The following is a 17,375-nucleotide window of genomic DNA, read 5'->3' on the forward strand; positions in this document are numbered from 1 at the left end:
AAAAGCCTGCCTCAACAGCTGGTGATTGGACTGCTAGGGCCTCTGCCCAACACACACTGCACCTGACCCCTATGGTGCCTCTTGAAGGTGGTGAGCCACATGGCATAGATAAACACATAAAGAGCTTTAAAGAGTTTTCCTATATAAAAGATATTGGGGTCAAAGAGTTTTTCTGGTTAAATAAAGGAATAAAAGGTTAAAGAATATAGGTGGGAAATGCCAAGAGGAAAACTAAAGGAGATATGAAGAGCTCTATAATTGGCATGTTGAAAGGAAACACTGCTCTTCTACTTGTGAAAACTCCACATTTCACGTGTAATTTAATGCAAAAAGAAAAAAGAAAAAAACAACTCAGTTTGACAGTTAAGAAGCTCAAATTTGCTGTATTCACATCATACATTTAAAACAGCTGTTTCCATTTTAATCAAATGATGTATCTGAAGCAAAGAAAACTGGTGTCACTTCTGGTAAAGGTTTCTTACATAGAAAACTCAAATTATGACTAAAAACACAGCACTTACTGCTCATCTACACTCACATCCTGCCTGTAATTTGGTGCATTGGGTATTTATACAGTACAGATCAGATCAGATTGGGGTCCTGCATACTGCTCCTGGTTCTGGCTTACAGACGCAAAACAAAGTTATCTTAAAATCCACCCACACTGATGAGAACCAGTGTGCTGACGACTTCGGCACCAGTTACTGTGTTTCTGCACGCACAGATGGGACCAAAACACAAAGACAAGGTGGGAAAGAACAAAATGTGTGAGAGTAACCTAGAGAGCAGATCCTGAGAGGGAGAAAAATAAACAGTTGGTGGGGTTTTCCCCTCCCCCTTCAGTTGATAAAGGTCATTTTAGGCAAAAATGGTCTCCTCGCGTCTCTTCTTGGTCAGGATGGTTCCAGGTTTATGCTGAGCATCTGGATGGTTAGCCAGCTCTGGAGGGCAGGTGGAGACGGGACTCTCGAGGATGGCCTGCTTCAGGTCGTAAAACACCGCCGAGTCCTCTTTAGTGAGGAAAGTCATGGCTACACCACTCTTACCAGCACGACCCGTACGACCAATACGATGGATGTAGTCTGCAAGAGGAGAAAGTGCAACAACGATTCAGTGAATCATTTAGTGATTCCTATGGCAAAAATTTAATTTCAGTCAATAAACAAACACTGCACACCAGATGAGGCCTCTTACCTTCGATGTTCTTTGCCATGTCGTAGTTAATGACCATGGAGACGTCCTGGATATCGATACCTCGCCCAGCAACGTCTGTGGCCACCAGGATATCTTTGGCTCCCGCCTTGAGATTGGAAAGCGCAAACTCTCTCTGCTCCTGGCCTTTGCCACCGTGCAGCGTGCAAGCATTGTACTACAAAGAAGAAGAGAAGGAGGACCAGTGGAGGTTAATCTTTGCTCAAAATATTTAGTATTTTAGGAAATCAGAAACCAAAATGAATTAAAATTAAACCTCCATCTGAGATTTATTGGCTTTCTTTTGTATTTTGGATAAAACTTCTGACAACAAACGGCAAAACTCAGCATTATGTCAGGATGCAACACTAGCACTGAACCCCAAGTACAGCTGAGGCTAATACTGTGCATTAAAAAGCTGTTGTTGCCTTTTAATGTATCTGGCTTTCCGAATTTTCATAACTTCTTCTTTATACTAAAACTGTGGGTTTTTTGAGTGATTAATATAATTTTAGTGCAACAAGACAATTTGTTCTGCTAGTAGGAAAACAAAAACTTCTAGGAATATTTCTCTTGTGACCTTAAACGTATCCGAGAATAATTTTAAGGCAATCAATGAAATATTTGTTGATATTTTATAGAAAATGTCCCCAGAAATTTCTACAGGCTGGCACAAACATCAAATGTCATTTATCTGTTTATCCATTAATTGATTTGGTGTATTATGAGTGGCAATGCTTCAGGTCTTTATCTGTAGGAAAATATTTAAAATCCAAAATGCTGTCTTTCACATATTTCCAAAATCATCCAGTGAGCTGGACTGGAGTCTTTCTCGGGCCTATTCTGATCCCCGGGCCTTATATTTGACACCCCTGACATGATTGTTACTTTTTTTACTCCAAAGCATGAAGCTTCTACCAAATCTCGACCCCAAATTGAGATCCATTGTGGTTCAGGTTACAGTGACTTACCCCCATCTTCTCCAGTGACTTGGCCAGCACGTCGCAACCCTTCTTCTGGTTGACAAAGATGATAATCGGAGGCTCGAAGCCGTGCGACAAAACCTCCAGCAGCTTCTTCCTGCAAGGGCACATTATACAAAACATTTAGAATCTTGATGCAAGTGAAATTTTTGGTGTTTAAAATTAATGCTTGCATCCGTCTCACCTCTTCTCTCCCTCCGACATAAGCAGGACCTTCTGTTCGACTCTCTCGTGAGGCTTTCCAGCAGACCCGATGTACACCACAGCAGGACGTCTCAGGTAGCTCCTGGCCAGTCTCTCCACAGCGGGAGGCATGGTAGCTGTGAACATGACCGTCTGTACGGTGCAATCAGACACACAATCAGTGAAAACACTCAACAGATAATCATGTGGTACCTTCAGAAGATTCCAACTGCTAAAGAAAGACCTACTTGTCTGTATTTTTGTTTCCCGGATTCAAAGTTCATCGTCATTTTCTCAGGGTCCTCCGCCTCTTCGGTGTCTGGCTTCTGATTGGTCACCGGGATGTATTCCAGAATCTTTTGGACGTCGGGCTCGAAGCCCATGTCAATCATACGATCGGCCTCATCGAGGACCACGTAGGTGCAGCGGCTCAGTACCAGGTAGCGGTTCTCCAACACGTCAATCAGACGGCCGGGCGTGGCAATAACGATCTGTTAGACGATGTAAACAAATATGACGCTGGTGAACAGATGATTTTCAAGTAGAATCCTCACCTTATGGATAAAAAGCCAGGATGGACTTCCTGCCAAAAAACACAGTGTAAAGTCTGTGTGTATTTAAGCTGCTAAGCTACCAGCGTCTGAGAATGAGCCATGTGGACTGTTTGTACCACCATCTGTACCGCTTCCCTCTTTCTTTACTCACATAATATACACACTGACAGAAGCACTACACATCACAAACACACACAAAACATACAGACGGTTTTCAGAAAAAACATCAATAGATGCTCTATGCCATAGACATGAAACTGATGCAGCTTTACCATTCAAACAATGACAAATCCCATGATACTGATGCTCAAAATTAGTTATAGAAACAAAGTATGAAATAAACTTGGAAGCCTGGAAATTATAAGAGCAAGAAAAAGCATGTGTGTATTATATCCGTGTTCTCCCATTAAGCTCTTAATGTGGGAGACTGTAAATAAAGATTGGAAACATTCTACTATAAACAGAGTGAATCACATTAAATAAACTTGGCTGCAGGCTGACAGCAGCCAAGTCTGCAAGAAAGCTGCCAAATTTAAGAGCTAGTGGCAAACAAGACAAGCAGTTTGGATTCTTTATTCGGTAACGCTGCTTCTGTTTAACACAAGCAGTGGATTGGAGCTTTCATTCTCTTTTAAGCTTGTTGTTCAGGTGGTTTGATAAAAGACCTTTTTTGTTTTTCTGGGGGGGTTTACCTCTGAAGGTTCTGGTTAAGGTTACAGTGAGTGTTGCTGAAGAAACGTCTCTCACTTCACCTGGACTTCAATTTCCTGGTTGAAATATCACCTGTGTGTGTGTGTGTGTGTGTGTGTGTGTGTGTGTGTGTGTGTGTCAAGAGACTAGAGCCTACAGCTCCTCCATAAACTACACCTGTGATGAGATTGTTACTGCTCTGCAAATGCAACAGTAGTCCTGCACCATCTTCGCCTTTCTGCTGAGTTTATTTCAGTAGCCTCATGGGCTTCTTTTGATGTAAAAATACTGACAGCAAACAAAAACTACTAAAAACTACTTGTTAGTGAGGCTTCAGTTTGCTTCACAGGCAGAAACACTTTTTTTTTTCTTTTCTAAAATTAGCCCTCTCCGTTTTACCTCACAACCCATCCTGAGTCGAAAGCCTTGGTCCTCTCTGGAGATTCCTCCGATCACAGCCACAGTTCGGATGCCGAGCGGTTTACCAAACTTTATGGTTTCTTCCTCGATCTGCTGCGCCAACTCACGAGTCGGAGCTAAGATCACAGCATAAGGACCCTGGTCTGAGTCTTCGATCCTGCATCCAGTCATACAGAGAGCAAAGGATCATAAGAGATAGTAGAGGCACAGTAAGACAGTCCAAATGCAGAGTTATTATTTCTGAAATTGCTGAAGATTATTGGATCTTAGACACGTTACCTGTCGATTTTTGGCAGGGTGGTGATCCAGACCAGCAGTGGAATCAAGAAAGCAGCAGTTTTACCGCTACCGGTCTCAGCCACACCAATAATGTCACGGTTCTGTAAACCAATGGGAATGGCCTGCCTCTGAATCGGCGTCGGATCCTGGACAGAAAAAAATTAATAAAAAATTCCTTAGTGGAGACTGAATTGAACACAGTGAAAAACAGTGAACAGCTACAAAATAATTTAAAAAAGAAAAATTACAAAAAACAGAACCAGATAAGTTGAACCCTAGCTGACCTTATAGCCGCATTTGTCGATGACCTCCAGAATATGTGCAGGCAGCGGGTACTCCTTCCAGTTCCTGATGGGATTTGGGATTTTTCCTCCTTTGGTGGTGATGCTATAATCCTCTCTGAAGATTCGCCAGTCTCTGTCTGTCATCTCGTCCAGCTTCTTTTGAGACCAGTGTCTGTCATCCCAGCGCTGCTTGGCCTCCTTCTTACGCATCTTCTTCAGTCTTGTCCTGAAGCGAGGTAAAACAAAGATTAGATGTGGGGTGGGCGGAAGCTGAAGGTGAAACTATGGATACAGGATCATTTTCCATTATAGATACTCCACTGTACTCACTCTTCCTGCTCCTTCTCTTCCAGCGTGCGCCTTTTCTCCATCAGGTCACCATAGAAACGCGACTGCTCCCTTTTCTGCTGCTTTAAGTCGATGCCGGCGATGAAGCCTCGTCCGTACAGCTGCACCTGATGCTTCTCTTTGTAACTGCAAAGACCGATCACGAGAGTTTAGCGAGGGAACGCAAAGACCTAATCTGTGGATATATTTTGTGCTCACGATCCACTCACATCGGGTTGTAGTCGACCGAAGTGTCTTCAGAAGCATCCCATTCAAACACAAATTTCCTGTCGTTCAGGTGGCGAGTCCGTCGCCGTTTTTTGATCCCACCAAGATAACGCTCCTGTGAATAATTTGTGGACATCGGTTTAAATTCTGCTTTTCCAGTTTCCCTAGGAATTTTCAAGCCCCTCAAAATAATAAGTGGAAGTTTTGTTTGTTAGTCTACACACACAATAAAGTTTCTGTCAGCCCAATCTGTACACAACTGTAATTTTAACTCTTTCTCATGCAATTAACCTTGATAGCCTGGAGTTCTTTGCCTTTATCTTTCTCCTCTCTGAGCTTCTGTCGCTCATCATCATCTTCATTGCCGTTGTTCTCTCGTTCCATTCGCTCCCTACGCTCCCGCCTCTCCCTTTCCTGAGGGTCCTCTGTAACAAAGAATCACGGTGGTTATCGACACGTTAATATCCTGTAATTAAATGCAAACTGTTTCAGGTTAGAGGCTGAAACACACCCAGCATTTTTCTCCCTATGTCCTGAAACGTCCTTCTCTTCTTTCTCTCCTCTTCAATCATCCTCCTCCTCTCTTCAGTCTCTTGCTCTCTGCGCTTCAAAGCTTCGGCTTCTCGCTCTGCTTTTGACAGGAACTTGGGCTGAAAAACACAAAGCAAAAGAAATAATATTAATTTAGAGAAAATATAATCTTAAATTGAAAAGTTAATCTCCCAGATGAAGAGCAATTCACAAAACATGAATGCAGAAAGAAAAAAAAAAAACTAGTTCAGGACTAGTTCACCCCGTGCAGGGCATACTTTTTGGTTCCCCACTCTGGAGTCCGGAAGGAGCTCAAGCAAGAGTGCTTGGTAGCTGGCCCTTAGCCCACAGGACTCAGTCGGGCACAGCATGAAGAGGAGACATTGGCATGCCAACACCTGCAGTGCCGTAGGGGTCGGATGCAATATGTGTTGGCCTGGATTTAAGTGGAACCAGTTTCCTAAAGAGGAGTTGACTGTGCTACAATCTGGAGTCGCCTTCAGTGACAGGAGGTGGGCAGGCATGGGTATAATGTTAGGGTTATTCATGGTGGACACAAGTGTTGCTTCCCAACATCTTTGGGTTGGGAAACTGGTTCTGACTGCTATTTAGGCTTACAACAGTTCAGAGTATCCAGCCTTACAGGAGTCACTGTGTGGTGTGCTGGACGCTTAGCCTGGGAACCATCTTGGTGTTCCCATGGATGAGCTGGAAGGAGGTGGGTGGGAATAGGGAGATCTGGCCATCTTTGCTTAAGACTTCTGCCCATGTGCCCTGGCCCCAGAAAAGCTTTAGAAAATGGACAAACTGACAGACGGATGGATGTTCTCACCTTTGCTTCAGCTTCCTCCTCTGCCTTCTTCTTGGCCAGAAGCTCCTCCAAAGACAGCGGCTGGACCTGAACAACAGCACATGTCAAACACCCAAAATAATAACCGAAGTGGCAGTTCAAATTTACACAAACACTAAACCAGACTTTTACCTTTTCCTTCTTCTTTTTTTCATCCTCCTCATCTTCTCCTTTTATATCCTTCTCTTTCTTTATCTTGGCATCCTTTGATCTTGGAGAAGCGCTTCTATAGATGACAAAAATGTAAATACGACAAAACAGAAATTTAGCTGAAGTGCTAACTGTAGCAAAATCCAAACGTCTGGATGTTTGGTAAGAGTTTAGTTAACAAGTGAGAAAGTGCAGCTGAGAACTGACTTCTGAGAAGAAAGGTGACTTAAAGGGAGAGGAGGTAAAACTGCTTCTTTCAGACATAGGATGAACTTCAGGTGGTTTGATAAAAGACCTTTTTATTTGGATTGAGGCTTATTTATGAGAAAAAACCCCTCACTGCTAACAGTTGGCCTTATCGGCATTTTCTAATATGAGGCAACAGTAATGTCAGTGCCAAAAATACTGTGCACTGAAAATATTGTCACTTAAATTGGGTTTAATTCCTTTGAATATCAAATTTTTGTTAATGTGAAAAATATTGGCGTGTTATTCAGGCAAACACGGATTATGAAATAATTATGACTAAAAATCTCCTTTGCCAGCTTTGACCGAAGAAGCTTAATCAGTGTCACATACCTGGATCTCCTGCTGCGATCTTTATCGCGCCGATGGCTGTCTCTGTCCTTACGGCTCCTGTCTCTGTCCTTATCTCTATCTCGGTCCTTGTCTCTGTCCTTGTCTTTCATGCGTCGATCTCTATCGTAATGACACAAAATCACACAGACACAAAAAAGCTTAAGGGAAAGATAACACAAGTACGCAGTAAGATTAATAGCTAGAAGTCAGTCTGGTGTTCCTGATGGGTTCTTTTTGTGCAGCGGTTACCTTTCGGGAGATTTAGAGCGGTTTCGTTCACGGGAACGATGGCGCTTGCGGGAAGGTGAGACTTTACGATCTCTGTCTCGCGAACGGCTGCGTTTCCTCTCTCGGTCTTTGGTCCCCGAAGAGTCTGCATCTTTCTTGTCTGTGGAGTCAGCTGCCATCTGCACAAAGACCAGACATTAAACTCTGCTTTCATTGCATTTACAAAAGTGAAAACTGTTATCACACCACAGTGGCAGGACATATATTAATATTACATTATATTTGCTTTATGTACAATGAGTACAGATCATGCGTTTGCCAGCTGTTACTGTTTATATATTGCTGTGTACGCATCTCCAAATCCAGTTTTTCTTTTCACCTCTAATTGAATTACGCTCGAGTTCAGTTGACTAAATTTGAGAAAAATTCCTAGCCTGGCCAACCTTGATTTCCCTGAAGAAATATTTCAGGGTGATGATACACTTCTTAAGAGACAAGCTGTCAAATTAAAGCTTTCTAGTGTTAGTTTGCTCATAAGACTATTTTTGCGATAAAGCTAGGGATATTTTCGAGCCTATTTAGAGTTTTCGGTGGAGTCATTTTCAAATGGCTTTATCTGGACAACTACTTAAGCAATGTCATTTCAATATTTTAGGCCAAATATCTGTTTCTATTACTTGAAGAAAGTGAGAGTCTCTGGTTCAGACAATATTGAAATTGTGAAACATATTTACATTATTCATGCCATATATCTTATCAATAGCAAAAGACGAAGTAAAAAGGGTAGCCTGATGATCAGAGTGATGATGTTTTGTTTTGTTTTGTTTCTGATCATGCAAGGAAGGGTGTTGCAACCTTTGTCCGTTTGTATATTTAGCTTAATCCTTTGGTCTAATTTTTCTGTCTGTAATTTTGATAATTTTTTAATGGCTGACAATTTTGAACTCAATCAAATTGTGAAATACGAAAAGAGAAAGCACATGAAAACAATAGCAATACAGAAATAACATATGTTTTGTGGATGCATAAGTTTCTTATGCCCTAAAAACGGGTATCAGGATGTGCCCCAAAAAGTGAAGACAGCTGTTATTCCTCAACACTCTCCGATAGAAAACGCGATTAAACTCTTAGAGCAACAAATAACGACACATTTTTTGTGCGGACAGAAATTACAAACCAATAACGAAAATAACTAACTTGTTAAACGAGAAGAGAAACTGAATTACCTTCCTATCCTCTGCAAAATAAATGCAGCAAGCTAGCTAGCCTCTTACGTTAGCTAGCAAAAAGGCTAACTATCTCCAGGAAAGCTGCTCAAAAGAGCTCCGGTTAAACCAAATTAAAATCAGCTAATCGCAGGTAGGACAGCGCAGTCAGAGTCTATGATACTTAAAAATATTTAGAGCTTACCTCAATCACTTGTCAACAAAACAGTTACGGTTTATCTACGCTTCAAGAAGACGCCATGTCGCCCGCAACGCGAACTGGAGCACGCCAGGAATTGTGGGGGCTGTAGTACTGGCTGTTACGAAACAGTGGAAACTAGCGGCTAAAAGGCAACGTTTGAAACTACATTTCCCTCCCAAAAAAGTAAGCTTACGCCAGGGCCCTCAATGTTTAGCATACAGACGCCTAAATGCCTGAACAAAATTACTTTCTCTATTATGTTGTATTTTTGTCATTTTGGGCACGAGGTGGCGATAGGGTTACGAGTTACCACGATAGATAGAAACTACAGGTCTGCAAAAAAATGTTTTTTTCAACTGCATGGGATATTTTCGGTAAATTTTATGTTTTTTAGGGTGCTGAATCCAAAACTGTTCTCCATTTCCCTCCATTCATCAGCTGACCCTTCTCACCCTGGACACAGTCTGGGCAGGAGGCTCCGGTCCATTCGTACCAGAACCTCTCGCCATAAGAACAGTTTCTTCCCCTCTACTGTTGGACTCATGAACAATAACCATATGACTGTTCGCACGACTAACACATGACCTTACACTGTGTTCACAGCATCATTCCAATTTTGCACTGATCACCACCTGCATTCATGTATATATCTATCTACTTAGCACTTTTAATTTTAATTTTTATGTTTATTTAAGCGTTGTCTGACAGTATGTTTTTGCACTAAGTACCGCAGCAATTTCCTAATGTTGTAAACCTGCTCAACATTTGGCAATAAAACCCTTTCTGATTCTGATTCTGATCAAGTACTTTTTTTTGCAAAACATGTGGAGTTTACATTTTTTTAAAAATCAATATTTTTTTTGCAATTAACTATGCATAATTTTTCTGAGATTTCTGAGATAATTTCGCTATGAACAAAACAAAGCTGTTGGGACATGCTTTATTGGGACGTGTTTTTTTGACACAAGTATAGGGGTTACCGGATTTCAGTTTAAAATTGGAAATTGTGCATTTAATTAAACTAAAAACACAAGTTTTGCGAGAAAATCTGACGAGATGGAATATTTTCCTAGTTTCAGTGAGTAAAAATCTATAAGAACCAGTCAATATATCCTATTTTGGTTGCAGACCTTTGGAATCTATCTATCTAAGCTATTTCACACAGTACTGAAAGATATTTTCAATTCTGTGGGATGTCTTCTTGGCCTGTTATTGCCTGATAAAACCCTAAATGCTATGCAGACCTGCTGATATGATGAAACAGTGTTGTCTGCTGAGCAGCACTTAGAGCGGCTATCCTTTGCAGCAGATTAAAATTCAAGAAGTGCTGTTCTGTTAGTGCCAAAGCTAGAATATGTTCTTCCCTGTAATCATAGCCATTCTTTCTTTGTGTGTGTATGCATGTGTCTTATGATGAAAGACATTTTAGATGGTGCTTTGCTTGACTACAGTCTGGATTGGCTGGATGCTGATTCATATTCTGGACGTGGATTTTCTTCCAAGACGAGATCAAAAGAGATTTATGGAGCCCTTCTGCAGTTGAACAGTTTCAGTAGGAACAGATCAAAGATGATGGTTTAAAAATAAGAAAGAAAGAAAACACACACACACACACACACACACACACACACACACACACACACACACACACACACACACTACAGGAGGAGAAAAGAAAACAATAGACTGGTAAGACAGTAACAGGTTTTATTCACTGACCTTCTATTCATTTAGAACAGTTTGTGCTTCTTGCTGGTTTGCTTTTTTTCGACGAGTCTAAACTGAGCTGTAACAACAACTTGTATCAGTGTCTGAGGATGTAAGTTGCACGTAAGTCCATCCATTAAGAGTACAATGGCCTGAAACCCCTGAACATAAAAAACAAGGGTTAATGTTGTTAATTCCAGCTTGACTCTTTCAGCTATGACAAAAATGCCTGCTGAGGATTAGGTCCAATTTTTAAAATCTCTGCTAATCTTTTCACTTCCTTTTCCTGTTGCATTAAAGACTAACATAATGTATATTTTATGGTTTAGAGCCTCTGAACCCAGAGTCTACGTCAGCACACAGGTAAGCTGATGTATCTCACAAAACAGATGGGGTAAAGCAGTCTTGTCTTGTTTGATAGCCATGTAGGTAACATAAAGACAGTCAGGCTAAGCAAACAAATCAAGAAGACCTTTTTGTTCCATTAAGGTGGAAAAAGAACTGCATAAAGCAAGGTCAGCCTGAGGTACTGAAAAAAATCAATAAGCAAATAAATAAAATAAACATGGAAAAACGCAAAACAGTGCCCATTTATTACATGCATATAGTAGCAACAGCAAGAGCTCCACACACACATGAAAAATTATCTTATAAAGCTGAAAACAGGCCCAACACCAAGTATGCACTGTGTCCAAGAAAGACATCTGATTGTGATGCTGGTGGTCATGAAATTTGTACTTTCTTTACAAAAAAAAAAAAATTCTCCTGTGATATTCAGGAATGACAACAGTTTATAAGTTTTTAGATGTAAAATTATCAGAATATAGCAGAATTTGCATTAATCTTATATAATATTAGGTTCTGAACATGGGTTTATAAGTGTATGTGTTTTTATGGATTCACAATCAAATGTTATATGTTAACAATCTCAATAAAATAATGAGTCACAAAACTGCACAAATCAATTTTGGCATTTGTAAGCACTGACATGCAGCCTTTCATTTCTAACGTGTCACACTTTAGGACATAATTAAAAATCATCCTGTCCTTTTTGGGTTTTAAAATAATTCAAATAGAACCTGAGAAGAAACACACACACATATGATGCCGTGTCAAAATGCAGAAGCAGTGTGTTATTAAGTAGCATGTAAAATCACTGTTAGCAGTAAAATTATTATTTTTTGTTTGATTTTATCGGTCTCTCACATCATTGTGGATGAATATCCGCCCGCTCATCTTTACAGCGTTGCTTCAGTTCATCGAGGTTTGTTGGCATTTATTTGTACAGAGCTCTTTAAAGGCCAACATCTCAGTCAGGTTCAGTTCTGAACCATTCCGCTCCTTGATGCTTTTCTTTTGACAGCCTTTCTGATGTAGATTTGCTGCTGAGCGTAGTGCATTGTCCTCTTGCACCAGCCAGTTTGTGATAAGCTTTAGCCATCAGACAGATGGCCTCACATTTAACTTTAGAATATTTTGGTACACAGAGGAATTCATGATCGATTCAATGATTGAAAAAAACAGGTGGGCTTGGTTTTACATGGCTTTATGGCCACTTTGATCTCATCTATCCAAAGAACATTGTTCCAGAAGTCTTGTAGTTTGTTCAGATTCCACTTTGCAAACATTTGTGCTGTTGTGCTGTGTTGACATGTTCTTTTTAGGGATAAGGGGCTTTCTCTTGGTGACCCTTCCAAACAAACTATACTTATTCAGTCTTTTTATAACATACAGTATAGGCCTTTAAAATTTGACAGCTCTTGGGTTTTTCTTTGCAGTTTCTCTACACTTTGTTTGGCCTGACAGGATGTTTGGCAACTGTCTTGAATAATTGTTCTCACTGTAGAATGATGGAGTTCAAATTGTTTGGAAATGGCCTTGTATATCGCTTCCAAGATTGATGGGCGGTAACAGTTGCTTCTCTGAGATCACTGATTATATCTTTCCTCCTTGGCGCTGTGTTAACACACACCTGAAAGCTCCAGATCAGCAAACTGCCAAAACAAACTGGTTTTATGGAGACGCTCACACTGGCTAATAATCAGTTAATCAAGTGTATTTGATTAGCAGCACCTGGCTGCTTCTTACCCTCCTAATTTCAGTAGAAGCAGTGAGGGGAGTCCTTAGTTTTTTGCACACTGCTTCTGCATTTGCCTTCAGTTTTTTTTTTTAATAAACAGTAACACAATGCAATATGTGAAGGTTTGTAGTTCACCTGATTTTGTGTTTACACACTTTTTAAACCTGCTGCCAATTTTTTTTTTATTATTCTCCAATATGTAAAAGCTTAGAAGTGACAGAGGGAGTACTTTCTTTTTAACATGAGTACACATCACTGTTACGCATATACAAATGCACACTGGTTTTCTTCATCTTGACTACACCATGTTTGCCATCAGGAGCTTGACTTCTGTACAACAGCCCCACTGAGCGCTGCACAGAGTAAAGATTCAGCACAACAGATGAACCTAAAAAAAACAAATCCACTCTCTATTATTTTCCTAACGAGCAGCAGTTTTGTTTTTGACGCTTCTGCTGTAAAGAGGCAGAGGAGACGAGCAGTGACAAGAGGTGGGAAGATGAAGAGATGAAGAGACGTGACATGAGATGAATAAATGCCTGCACAAGAAACAGATGAAGGGCAGAGACGATGAGAATGTGAAGAATTACAGTAACTGGAAAACAATTACCCTTTTTGGATATTTCTATGACCAAAAGTCTTTAAAAAATGTGTGTTTTACAACCACTTAATCATTCTTTAAGTGAGGAAGGTGAATTGCTTTCGACCAGCATTGTGTAACGTTGACTGTTACTCAGTTCTAATCACAAGCAGCTGATGATTGATGATGGTTAAAGTTAGGCTTTGATTGAGAAAGGAATCAATACCAGAGTAGTGACACTGTTCAGGCCATTGTTTTACGATCTGACATTGAAATAGCTCTGCCGATCAGTGATTATTATCACTTTTGAAGCCCTGGAAACAGGCTTCTGTCACATGATTGGATGAAACATCATCTCGTATATTTCTCCCAACTCCTAACTAAAGTCAACCCCCATCCCAGGCACCTCATGTGCCCCAGCCTCAGCTCCCTTCCCCCCATATTCCCCAATGCCAGACGCAGTTGTCTAATTAAAGTGCTAGAAGAGCATTCACTCATGACATGCCCTAAGGGTGTGCCAAACGGGGCATGTATGCAGGAAGAGGGATAGAACTGGTGAAGGTGAGCAGCATCAGTGAAAGGGTTATATAAAGGGGGAGTGCAAAGGACATAGCAGGGAGGTTATTTACCCCAAGCAGGGACACAATAAGTCTTATCATTCCAGCAGATGAGTTGAGTGCTGTCAGTGTGAACCTCGCTCACCTTTCTGCTCTTGGGAAGCAGAGCAGACACGCTAAACTGCTTAGTATACACAGCACACCCTGACACACATTCATACACCAGTTCACATGTGCATGATTACGCATGGCTGCCCGAAGCTGCAGATAATTTGCCCACAGATACACATACGAACTTAAAATTGCCCCATATGGGTATAATTGATAGTGCCCCAATGACATCTATCCCATATTTATCGAGCGCTGTATTTGATTTTCAGTTTGTTGTGCACTGCATGTAAATGCTAAAACAGCGTAATGTGGTTAATATTAAAAAGAATGAATCCTCAGGGTTTAAGGCTACAGAGGCTGTGCTGCGTGCTGTCTAGTGATGTTTGTATGCCTCATTAAATAGCCAGAAGCTCACTGACAAACAGGCCGAGAGCTGCGTGAAGCCATCACATCAGAACAGCTCTGGACTCAAAAATCAGACACACAGAGATGGACTGATTGCATGAAGCATTACAAAGTCCTGCACAATCAGAAAAAAATCCGCTCTGATTTTTCTCATGTTTGCAGCTGTGCCAGGACTGCTAGTTTGTTCTTTTATTCAGAGAAGAGATGACAGATATAAACATATATGTGATGGGAATTTGGAAGGCTCACAAACTGTGGTTGACAAAGGATAACCAAGATACTAAGTACTTGTTTTAAGTTCATTTCTGTTCTGGCAAATATATGTGTCTAGACCCAGGTGGTAGGCAAAGACTTATTTATCCCTATGATCTGTTGATTTGTTAACTTTTGCTGCAAGTGGTTTTCATCTTCCCAAGTATCAAACTATTGCTTACAGTTCATGGATTATGCAGATATAGCAGTGTGCTAGTTTGAAACAGAGGGTCGCTCATGTAGGACAGTCGTTCCTCTGCTCCTCATCCAGCTGAGCCTTCGACTGCAACCCCATTTTCCATCCTGAGACAGGAATTACGAGACCGTCAGAGCAGCTGTGGCAAAGCTCACTGCACAGAGAGAACGTAACCTACATGTCAGTGTGCAGATAGCTCATCAGCAATCAGACAGCATAGCTTTGCCAACCCATATTCTCTCCTCAGCTTCCTTTTCTGCTGCTGCTGTGCAAGATGTATGCAATAGTTTGTGTGTGTGTGTGAACCTGCAACACGTGTGTGTTTCGTGTGGGTCTGCACTGCCATGTCTGATAGATGATGTGCTTGTGTAGTAATGAGACGCTCTGCACAAGCGACCATTTTCTCCAGCTCCTCAAGAGGGTTTCAGATGGCAGTGCTCTTCCCTCAGTCATCCTCCCTCTGGATCCCGATCCCGGTCCTAGGCAGTCTCACCGTCTGTGCTGCAGGCTCCTATCCATCATGAGAGGAAGGGACAAATGTCTAGACTGCACAGATCACTTGCTGCTGACCTGTTCATTAGTTTACATCAAATATGTCAGTGCCACATGTGCCTCTTCTGGGCTGCACAAATCTGTTTTCCAAGCAGGGATTGTTTTTCAGAAGCTGGCATAGAAAATGGAGTTAATTTGATCAATAAATCAGCTTTTTTTTTTTTTGCTTTTATCCACTGCCAAGTAAAAAGAAATTAAAACTTCAATATCCTGGGACTAGAGTAGCTTTGCATGAGCCCTACCGAAAATATTTGTTTTTCTACTTTAAACAACTTCTCAGTTCATCTTTTATCTAAAGCGTAGACTGTATTATATTAATGATGGACACAACCACCATACCTTCGTCATCGGATTTTAAAGTTTCAGTTTTAGTATTTAGATTTCTATCATTTTGGGGTTTTTTTGGAGCCAAAAGTTATCATTTGCAGAGCGTTGAACACAAAATTGTAAGATAAGACTATAGCGAGCTTGGAGCCAGTTTCAAGTGGCCATTAGATGAACTGCAGTTTATGGAAACTATGTCGCCTTTTGTTGAGAGTCTACAGAGTCTGTGATCCTTTCCCTTGAAATCCCGTTCTATAAAAACTTATTTCTCTCTGATTGGTCACCTTCTGGAAGCCTACTAAGGTACAGCTGCACCACATGTCTTCATGGTAAAGTTTTTGCTCACATGGGTTATTTCACATTATTTACGCCATTATATCTAAAATTTTTACATTAATATACAAGCTACAACGTTCATATTTTATGTGTCAACTGAGCACGACTCAACAGATAATCAACTATAAGTCCTTTCTATGTGTTTACAACAAATGCTTTATATCTGTTACTATATAGCTTTTATATGGCTTTATTTCTAGTCTAGCTTCATATTTCACAGTCAGACATGAAAGTATGATCAAAGTTATACACAAGATTCCCTGTAGGTCTATTCACATACTTGTTCAATTATCATTTTAATGGCAGTCTGCAGTATAACCAGCTCAGGAGTTACATTTCGCAATCCACAAAGGTGCAGTATTTGTCAAAAGACCACATGCCTGCCGTGACTGTGATCTTAAAGAATAATCATGCCTTCGAGCAACCTGCCATGGATGACAGGCTGAGTACGCTTTTGTCAGACCGTTATCTGATTTGCGGAGACATGTAATGTACATGGGCAAATTTTTTGATAAATGTGCTGAAGAAAAACAGAGAGACAGAAACTGTAGGAAAAGATAAGAGAAGGGAGTGTCGTAGGGAGACAGGCTGGCTGGCAGCCCTGTTTATCCAAAAGATGATCAGACCGCTATTCCATTTCTTGTTGTAGAAAATCAATGTTGGAGGAGCCAAGAGATGAAATTTATCTGAAGCTGCCGGTGCAGAGAATATTCCCACAATTGCCTTGACTGTACTGGATAAGTTAATGCTGTATCCTGTGTGTGACAGCTCAGGCATTGCAAACATTCAGACCTTTCATCCATGTCCTATCATCAGTGGGAGAGCAGGACGCAGCCAAGGAGATTCTGATAAGGGCCAATATCAGCCGGGCGAAAGACAAAGCAAATTTAGAGGTGGAGGTCACGGAGGATGGTTTGTGTAAACAAGGAAAGGCAAAAGAAATGGAAACCACTGAAATAGCAGGGGGCTAATTTATTTAAGAAATGACTCCATTTAAAAAAGTTTAACCTTATAGCAGAAACACCACAGCATCGTGCTAGCAAATAGGTTCAAGCTTATCCTGGTTATTTGCTTCCTAAGAGACCATTTACTCATTACTAAATAAAAAGTGGCAAAGCTTAAGATTTTTCAGCTAACTGAATAGATGTTCTCTTGCTAGCTTGTTAATACAGACTGTGGTCAAAACAAAACGTGACAGTCGTTTATTTACGTTTATTTAGCCTATCTGTGTTTCCAGTTCCCCACTATCCCCCAGTTCAATATGCAGTTAACGCATTAAAACTCCTGTTGTGCTGAAGGTAAAGAGCTGTTTTAGGTTTAAACACTGCATGTGTTATCAAGTTGTTGTTGTTGTTTTAAGGCTTGAAAACATATAATCTATAATCACAAAA

At 40.8% G+C, this 17,375-nt stretch overlaps 1 protein-coding gene across 1 annotated transcript; it reads right to left on the reverse strand.

The window, feature by feature from the left end:
- Window positions 1-301: 301 nt before the first annotated feature.
- On the reverse strand, window positions 302-9,021 carry ddx23 (DEAD (Asp-Glu-Ala-Asp) box polypeptide 23). Its single transcript, XM_085443955.1, has 17 exons — window positions 8,888-9,021; window positions 7,499-7,656; window positions 7,250-7,369; window positions 6,653-6,746; window positions 6,503-6,568; window positions 5,651-5,789; window positions 5,431-5,564; window positions 5,142-5,254; window positions 4,915-5,058; window positions 4,585-4,810; window positions 4,301-4,446; window positions 4,001-4,178; window positions 2,606-2,848; window positions 2,359-2,510; window positions 2,163-2,271; window positions 1,195-1,369; window positions 302-1,082 (listed from the first exon to the last, which is right to left on the reverse strand). The coding sequence occupies exons 2-17, from the start codon at window positions 7,654-7,656 to the stop codon at window positions 859-861; spliced, it is 2,421 nt and encodes an 806-aa protein (XP_085300081.1). The 5' UTR covers window positions 8,888-9,021; the 3' UTR covers window positions 302-858.
- Window positions 9,022-17,375: the final 8,354 nt, after the last annotated feature.

This window comes from Copadichromis virginalis, linkage group LG20, assembly GCF_057382275.1.
Source record: "Copadichromis virginalis isolate Kocher_CV1m ecotype Utaka linkage group LG20, C_Virginalis_male_GT1.1, whole genome shotgun sequence".
NCBI classification, from domain to species: Eukaryota; Metazoa; Chordata; class Actinopteri; order Cichliformes; family Cichlidae; genus Copadichromis; species Copadichromis virginalis.